This window comes from Cephus cinctus, unplaced genomic scaffold, assembly GCF_000341935.2.
Source record: "Cephus cinctus unplaced genomic scaffold, Ccin1 Ccin1_scaffold2221, whole genome shotgun sequence".
Classification (NCBI taxonomy): Eukaryota; Metazoa; Arthropoda; class Insecta; order Hymenoptera; family Cephidae; genus Cephus; species Cephus cinctus.
The window spans coordinates 1,470-11,072 of NW_014334186.1; the positions used below are offsets into that span (position 1 = coordinate 1,470).

Consider the following 9,603-nt stretch of genomic DNA (forward strand, 5'->3'; position numbering starts at 1 on the left):
TTTTTTATTGAGCCAAATACATCATCTAATTGCATATCAAGTTCATAATGTGAGATAAAGATATTATGATTAAGTATATTACTATGTTACTCTTTCTCTTTCAAATTCTGTATAATGCTTAATCAACTATGGTATACGAGAAACTCGATATTAATATTAATTAATAGTTACTATATTAATAATAAACAGTTATTAATATTAATTTAATAATTTACAAAATTTCATCAACTACGCAGAAAATATTATTAGATATATTAATGAATTGCATTCGATCAAATATTGATTTCCTGAACTTTTAATGTCATTGGCTCAACAAAACGTGTCAATTACATAGCTACTCAGGCTCGACTTTTGTATATGTTTGGCTGTATCCAACCTCAAGGCGGAGTTCCGTTAACTACGTTTCGACTGATCTCACGGATTCTCTTTCTCAGTGTAAGTACATTTGCATATAAGGAGAAATACTTTGAAGACTCACCAGTGGTCGTAAATCTGGATGATACAGAACACGGCCATTATTGTCCACTATGAAGGAATACCCATTTACACCCAACTATAATACACAAAAAAAGTTCAATTAATTTTCAATGTAAAGTTTCACGTGCAGAAAATCTTAAAATACTTAACAATATATACTGTAGTTATGATTAGACACTAGTTACATTTTAAGCTTGTTCGCTAGTACTTTTGATAAAAAAAAACTGCTTACGTTGGAATTGATTTAATACGAAAATGCGAGTGAAATACAGTAACAGTACTAGTTATACATGTGACGTAGTTGACAATTATTTCGCACGTTGGTGCAGGTCGTAGAACTTCGAGGGCATTTGAAGGCTCGTTCCGTACTAAATCGACTTCATAGACAGGGGAGGCCCTAATTTCGAGTAGTGATGTACGAGGATGGTCAATTTCACGAATCGAACGCTGATTTTAGACATTTTACGTAGCATTCTAAGAATTTTACCCCTGATTCCAGGAACCGCACACGATCGAGAGCCTATTAGAACAATCTAGAAGGTTCTAGAAAATTTTGGATGGCAGCCTTCAGCCGGAAGCCATTTTGCCAATCTCCCAACCCCCAACCACATGCTTCTGGAACGTTCCAAACTAAGTAGTATACTCTTAAGAAAGAGGGTAATGTAAAAGTAAACGTCGCGTTATGGTGCAAATTTGAAACTGCAAAATGTAGCGAAATTATCAGAGATGAAGTTCCTCAACACCAGAAACGAAGTAATCCCTCCATTAATGGACATTGATAATTGGTTTAAGAAACACGTAAAAGATAAATTACTGGTTAAAATTGAGGATTTCCAGGAAAGAGAGTCAGGCTGATCATTGGTCAAAATTATAAATTTAGTTGTAAAATATTAAAAAATATGAACCATTACATGAAAGTCTATCAATATATGTCGAGCTGCCAAAACATATGCAGAATAACAAAGCAGTAGTCAACATTAGAAACAATGATCCTTTTTGCTTCCTATTATCCGTTACAGTAGCCTTTCATCCACCAAAACATCATGTAGACAGGATCAGCTCGGATCCACATTTTAGCTCAGTACTAAAGTACGTAGGTATACACTTCTCTATTGCTTCAAAGGATATTAAAAAATTTCAGAAATTAAACGATTTAGCCATTAATATTTTAGGTGTCGAACGTGATCAAAAGGATAAGAGTAGTGAAATAGTGCTACTTTATTTAAGTCAGCCAATATCAAATAAGTCACGAATACATATACTCATGGTGGAAACTGAAATCAATGTGAATAGTATCGATGATGACTCGGACATAGAACTGGTTTCAAGAAGTTCAATTTATCATTTCGCTTGGATTCGAAATCTACCTCGACTCTTACGTTCGCAATTTTCAAAACATAAATGTTAAACAAGGCTATGTAATAAATATCTATGTATTTTCCAATAGAAAACTCTTTCAAGAAATAAAAACTCTTCATGTGTGGGACCGCTGATCCACCTGTCGCTCGCTGCGGATACTAGTAGTTGGTTGGTGGGGAAGGCTCCTTTTTGACAACGTTGCTTTATATATCTTCTTTAATAAGTAGCATATTGCTTGAATGTACTCATATTGTCTCATGAATTATTGGCAATATCAATGACTTTATTTTCATTGTTATATTACCATATATGTATATGGTTTCATGGAATGCCCAGTATAAAGTAGTTTTATAAACTAGTATTGCGTATTATGTATCATGTATAACCGACTCATTATATTAAATTTTCAAGTGAAATTCAACTCTAAATACTAGTAATGATCTATACATTGTGACATGGTGGATTTCACCCGTCTTGTCCTCGGCGGAAAATCACGCCGAAACGCGATACGGGCCTAAAGGCCATACCAAAGTCCAGGCAGAATCCACCGACCGCAAGGGTCTAATTAAAATTACGATAGATTATTTCATTATTTTTCTTTTGTTACGTGTACTCTGCCGGAGTTCGAATAGGTTGCTCGCTCGCCGTGTCCGTGAAGACGCGGCGAAAGAGAGAGGGAAAGCCAGCTGGAGTCCCAGGAGGAAGGTAACTGCGACACGCGAGGGTCGACACTCGCGCTATCTGCGGAGAGCAGCTCTACTAGCCCAGGAGGCGCGCGCTACGCGGGACAGCTTGACGCGGCAGCAACGCGCTCTACTCAGCTGATTCTTAACCACCACGACTGAAAGTTGCGCGCACAGCGCCAACGAATGAGCACCACTACCGACCCCTGTGGCATAGCGCCCATCTTCAGTTGCGCATAATTATATTTCCGCGAGTTGGGAATCCAGGGACGCCTGGTGCACTCTCGCGCGAGATCGACTGATACTCTTCGTAGGACCCGATATGTATGAATTATCCACAAGGGATATGGAAATTATTAATTGTCGCGATGACATATTCGAAACTGGCGCGTGGCGCAGACTTTGGGTTGAAGGATTCGTTCGCAGGGCGAATCGCCGCCCATTAGCCTAAAGGGAGGGGGTGCTATCCTTCACGCGAAGACTAAGCGCGTGAAGATGAGATTCCTGCTTGCACACGCGACGGCGAAACACGTTTGATTTGATTTGTGAGTACGCGAGTGCACAACGTGCAATTGGGCAGACGATTGGTTTTCTGGGATTACGCGACCAGGAAACACTACGGTAAGCGAGTATAGTTGACGTTTTTGTGAGCGACGTAACTTCATGCCCCTCTTTGACCCGGAGTTTTGTTTTTGTTCGTAATTTTTGACTGCGCGTGTAACGGACACGCGGAGGGACGATCCCTCACCTCGAATCAGACCAAGGCACGAAGGTCCGTCGACCGGCAGGATTCACTGATTAGATTTTGTTTGACATATTATTTTTGGATTAGAATTGTGTAACGTTCTCCGACTTGTTCGAGTTGTTCCGCCCGCAAGGAACTTGTACTTTTGATTTTGTAACGCGTAGAACGCGTGCAGATCCTTGACGGTCGGTTATCGTATTTTGGTAAACGCAGATTAGCCGTGTTACCATTTTGGCTTTGAATTCATACGGTCCGCGAAGTACCCGTTACTATCTTTTGATTGTATTTCTGTCTTGTGTTTTCGATCTATATTAATTACATTTTTTTGTAAATCATTCATTCGGTATTGTCCGAGATTGTCGCGCTTCGGGCCGCCGATTTTATCTAATAAATCGAACCTTTTATTTGAGATCGAAGTGTCCGAATCATTTTGTGTGTCGCATGATCGTCTGACCCATCCGACCTATTGTTCCGAATCCCGACGCCTCCGCGTAGCTGAGTTAGCCAACGTAGGCACGCGAAGACGAATCGTAGAAATTGATACGTGGTTCCCGTTTGGAACCTGGCACCTAACAATACTTTAGGTATTTCGACTGTAAAACTTTGTTAGCCCCTGGGTTGCCTGGAACGCGTAGGAATCGCGTAAAGTTGTGCGCCGGTCGGTCTTGCATTTTCCGGTGAGGTCGATCGCGTAAAAATACGTCACAACATATAGAAAAAAGGCAAGAAGACACAAAAATGAGGAAGTATCATACATAAGAGACAACCTTTGAAGATATTTGAAATTTTCCCTTAAGACTAAGTTTATGATTAAATCAGGAAAATAAAACAGAATAATTAGTAATAATGCACCAGCTACTTTAGTTTTCCTGTAAAGAAAATTCCTGTAAAGAAAATGTATAACACTTAGACGTTTACTTTTGACTTATCTTTTACAGCTACAAATATGTACAAGCATTTTACATTATTATATGTACTTTTTTTACAAAGCTTAATAATAGACTTTTGAAATAAATACAGATTAGCGTCCAAAAGAAAACATAGAGTACAATAATCGTAGAAAGGAAGATGATACGAGCATCTATTATACCTCCATTGTTATAGAATACTCTACGAAGCATTCAAAGACGTGAGACATGAATTGCTAAATCTTCAACGCCAACGATAGAAAAGATAGAATTTACATTGATCATATATATTTTTTTCTTTTTTAAATACGTTTACCACGTTTACCATTCAGAGTGTTCAAAGATAAGTTAGTAATCGAAGCATAAGTAGAGAAGAACCATATTTAACATTAATAATAGCATGTTGCTGAAGGTGATCGGTAGCAATGATTGGATTACGATTTAGTGATCATAACTAATATTGTAGCACAATTTTTTAACGCGATTATTATAAGTTTGAAAGCTTTTATAGCTGTAGAATTGCATTGTGATATTATAAAACATCAACTTTATATTCCATACTTCAGAAGTTGCTTGCTGGTGTTACTAAATAAACAATTTGATTCTATGTATACCTAGTTCATATTGTTACGTCTGGATGAGAACCTTCAATCACACTTCATGCTTTTTATCATTATTTTGTTCAGTGCAACGCACGAAGTATCTCTAGCAAAATGAGATCAGTCTGTACTATTCATTTCCATTCGACATATTTTATAACAGTAATAACTTAGAATCGGTTTACTAAGAATCATTCTAATCGATCGGCTACCGTACATACATAAATATGTCGACAGAAGTCCTTACACTTCTGTGACAGCCAAGGCTAAGACACGCTACCGAAGAAATTATAGTATAAACAAAACATCGATCGCGCGCCCTCAGGGTGGTCAAAATTTTATTTTATAAGGAAGGGGCTACAAAAGACGAACAGGACATGAAGGAACGGAGACTAAACTCTGCCCAGTGACCGGGCTTAACAACAATTAGCCATAGGTGAACTGCAAATCAGAAGTCACCACGTAGTCGCGAATCATCTTGATAAAATATAGTTCGACCCCTGATCAATTTCGAGTTAGCAGTCATAGAGTCCAGTCAGATGACAAAATAAATCGCTCTCTAAAAATTCAACTCAAGAAAAGATCTAAGTTCAAATTCTATATTCAATTTCCAATTCTTTAAATCTTTCTAAGTCTTTTGTCGCCGATTCCGAATTCGAATTCGACAAATAAACATCATATTGACAATCTATTTTATTAAACATAAGTTATTTTTGACCATTAAATCATAATCAACTACGGGAAGCAGTAGTAATGTAAAAGAGTAGTGAAAACGTTATAAGAAATTTTGAAAATACAATTAAAATGATGGGCCAGTGCTAGATCATAGAATAGGCAAACATGTAGTGACTTATGTACTTGGCCTCAATAATGTGATATCAATACTTTTTATTAGAGGAATACACAGCACTCCTGTACTTGGCGTAGTTTTTTACACGTAAGTCTTTTTTGGGGGATCTGGTATTCCTGAATATGGTCACCGGGTTAACTTTATGGATAGCTTAAGAGTCGTTGCAGTGAGCAAATTCCAATAGTTTTGAATATGGTCAAAAGGTTAACGAGAAAAATTAAAAATTGTATGATAGATAATGGAGTGTTAATGATAATAATAATAATAAAATGCAGGGCGTATATCGACGGAAGCGATACAAGTCAGTAAATGCACTGAAAAGAAGTTGAGAGGTGTCGCTTTGCCATCTTACTCCACTTAGTTTGCGTATATTGCGAAAAGTAATACCTTCACAAAGTAATAACAAAGGGTCTGGTTTGCCACCTTGCCCGAGATGGCTTGGTGTCTGATTTTGGTGCCCTTTAATATACTCTTAAATTGTGGGCAGGATGGCCTGAGGAGTGCGGGATTCACACGCGTCACGATGCCTATTTAATATTATTGTTTAGATATATAAGGTTATTCAGGTAAACAAAGTACTATATTGGCGATCTGTATTATTACCGACGTATACGTTACAATGTATATCAAATAAATAACATAAGAATAAATATAAATTATGAGTTTCTTATTATTCAATTTTAAAAAACTGACCCTTTGTATTTATTAAATGGTCAAAGGATGCAAGAATCATCAACCGCTATTATTCACCTGTTCCTTTAATCCTTTGACTATTTAACAAATGTTAATCATCTTGTAGTCTCACCCTTCTTCTTGTACTAACCCCTAAACCACAAAACATTCAGACACGTTGTAGAAACATTTTTGAAATATATCAATCTGTTTATTAAATTTCAGTAATGTTTCTAAAACGTATCTGAATGTTTTGTGCTGTATAGGTGCTTGTACACGGGTTCTGTTTATAGGATAGCCCTTATGTTTCCCATATTTATTATCATCAGTTACTATGATCTTCGCTCCAGAGGCACCTACATCGTGTACAGTATAACCCTGCAGCAGCACTTGTAATCTAAATTTGAATAATTTATTTATTCTATATCGGACTAATTGAAGAACTGGAATAATGGATATCAATGATTGATTGAATAACATTAACGTGTAGTATGTGTGTGTGCTGATAGGCAGCACAGTGGCGCCTCTGAAAAGGAAGGGGGTTCAGAGTTCGCCAGCGCGTTTAAGAAGACACACGTGTAAAGTGCCAGCAAGAAATAAAAGCTTTATATCAGTAATAACGGAGTTGTTAATTATAAACCGTTCTTTCTTGATTTAGAAAAAAGTTCATTCTTATCACAAACGAATAGCTGTTGGCTATTAAGTGCCATGTCATGTAATATTCCCCGCTAACGTGAATTAATTTTATTATTTTTCTTATTGTTTCTTTATTTAATATATTGAACAATTGGACAGTATTTCTGTTGTTGTATTTCATTCTTTCCGACTAACTGTACTCTTCACAGAAGACTATATTTTCTTCTAAAATTTGGATATATGTTTATGTATTTCTAAAAAAATTCTGCTAATAGATTAATTGCATTTATATTTTGTTCAACATTTTTTCTAGCACAGTATATATTTCTGGTGACATATGTCACACCGTATTCACGTTCGTTTCTATAACTGTATATATTTACATTCTACGTTTATTTATTCAACGTCGATACAAATTTCGTTTCAGAATGTCTTCAATATATTCTATTAAAAAGAACAAACTTGTGAATCACCTTGAAAACACCTCTGTGTAAAAAGCTTTGCCAAATACAGAATCGCTGTGAATTCACGTCCTTAAAAAAGATAATATTTCTATCTTTCGTTATGATTCGATATACAAAAAGTTTTAGAATTATGCCAACATAAGTCACTTAATACTTAATTTTTATATCATCTGGCACTAGCTCATTATTTGAATTGTCATTGCGGAATTTCCTGTAATGTCTTCCCGATTCTTTTATGTTATTACCGCCGCTTATATTTAAGTACGGTTTAATTGTCCTATAATAATTTATGAAACAGTGAGTGATTCCTTATCGAGTACTATCTGGTATCTCACTTGTGGTTAGAACGCAATTTTCATGGAATATCCTGGTATTTAGGAGATGTACCGTACAATTAAGAAAATTCTTCGAGTCATTCTACAAGATGCCTCTAATGTCTATGTAAAAGGACTGGAGAAGAAGATCTAGTTAGAGACCTTCATAGAGTGATCGGAACACATCGTAGATCTAGGTGTTCTTCGCTGCAAAACTTGCGTAAGAACTCACTTACCCGGTGTACACATCATCATTTTTGATGTTCAATAGAAAACATTAAATTTGTAAGGAATTGGATATTGAATAATACGCATATATGGTGATATTAAGAGCATATGAATATACTTTTACAACTATTGAAACTCAGTCTGACTGTAGTGCCCACCGAGGTACCGCATAACAAGCCGATCCTCATCAGCAGCACGTACCATGCTTTGGAATAAATCGCTGTCGTCTTTTAGAATCTTTGATATCCTTGCTGGTAGAAACGCCGAAAAAGTGTTCTCGATATCGAACAGCAGTCTCATCCCATATTTCGTTTGAATTTTTTGTATGCTGCGAATTTTACATTCCTTTTGAGCCTCCACCTCCGATAATTTTTTTGTTCAAAGAAATTCATTTAAATGATCCACTTTGTTGATGTTCGAAAAATCAATTTTTCACAATGTCGACTGTCTTACTTCCTCGATGCTCTCTAGTAGTAATTTTATGCGAACTCTAAGCTCACACTGTTTCTTAATATTTCGCATAAGTCGAGCGCCATCACTTGATTAATGAAAAATGTATACTGCAACTCATCTTTTTATACAGGGAACTCTTCTTTCTTTTAGGATTAGCAAATGGTGAGGGTTTCGTTATTTGAATAATCTGCTATAGATCTTTCTAGAACGTAGGTGGACTTTTGACATCGCCAATGTGCTTTCAACAACGATCTCTGCGCGAGTAACTTGACACTGACAAGTAACAAAGATAACATGAAATCGTTGTCTCGACGCATGACTCTGCGAGATAACGTTCAAGGTCCGAAAGCTGTTTCAACCTGCATGAACCTGCATGGGGAGACGGGTCGTCGAACGTTCCAGAAGCATGGGGTTGAGGTGGGGAGATTCTCGAACCTTCTCTGTGAAATGAGGAAATTGCCGTCTCGACACGCAGCTACTGCGAAATAACGTTCGAGGTTAAATTGGCTTCCAGGCTGAATGCTGCCGTCTGAAACCTGCGCGGGGCGGGGAAAACAGGGAATCGTCGAAGCTTCTTGCAGGTTCTTCGAGGATGAGGGATAAAGGGCTGCCTCAAAACGTCGTGCGAGAAGACTGTCCGTTCTGGCAGCAGATATCACGATTTAGAATTTTCGCTAATCCTTCAAAATTCAACATTGTGGACTAGAAACTGAAATAGCTAGTGCAATGATACATGAAACTAAGATGAACAGGACCAGTTACTGATATTCTAAGTAATCTGTGTCAGTCTAAAGGTATAAATTCATAGGGATATAAAGAAGAGGGCTAATGTTCCTGTTTTCGACAAGGCTAACAAGCCTCGCAATTGGCAGTTTACCAAGTGGTGGGAGAAGATACTGTAGTGAACATATCCTTGTTAGGAACTGACATAATGTCAGTAGCTGGACTCTTTACCTTAGTCTGTATAAACGCTGTCTAATTAAATGGCTTGCGAAGAATGAGCATTGCCGGCCATGGTCCATGCACGTTATGGCTAATTGTGACATCATGAATTGCTACTAGCACTCATTGCAGCAGGTGATTTAAGTTTCAAGCAAGACAAATTTGTTGGTTTGGGAGGTTGACTCGTCCGCATAAAAAAGTCTTGCTGAAAAATCATAATTGTTTGCAGTGATATGTTGCGTGGCTGATACATAATGTATATAGTTTTTAGCC

The 9,603-nt window shown here is 37.2% G+C and overlaps 1 protein-coding gene across 1 annotated transcript in view; it reads right to left on the minus strand.

Annotated features, from left to right (window-relative positions):
- Positions 1–319: 319 nt before the first annotated feature.
- The window catches only part of LOC107274078 (voltage-dependent calcium channel subunit alpha-2/delta-3-like), a 10,685-nt gene continuing 1,401 nt past the window's right edge, over positions 320–9,603 (minus strand). The window contains exon 3 of the mRNA XM_015752829.2: positions 320–553. Coding sequence (XP_015608315.1) covers positions 431–553 — 123 coding nt within the window. The 3' untranslated portion in view covers positions 320–430. The remainder of the gene's footprint in view (positions 554–9,603) is intronic.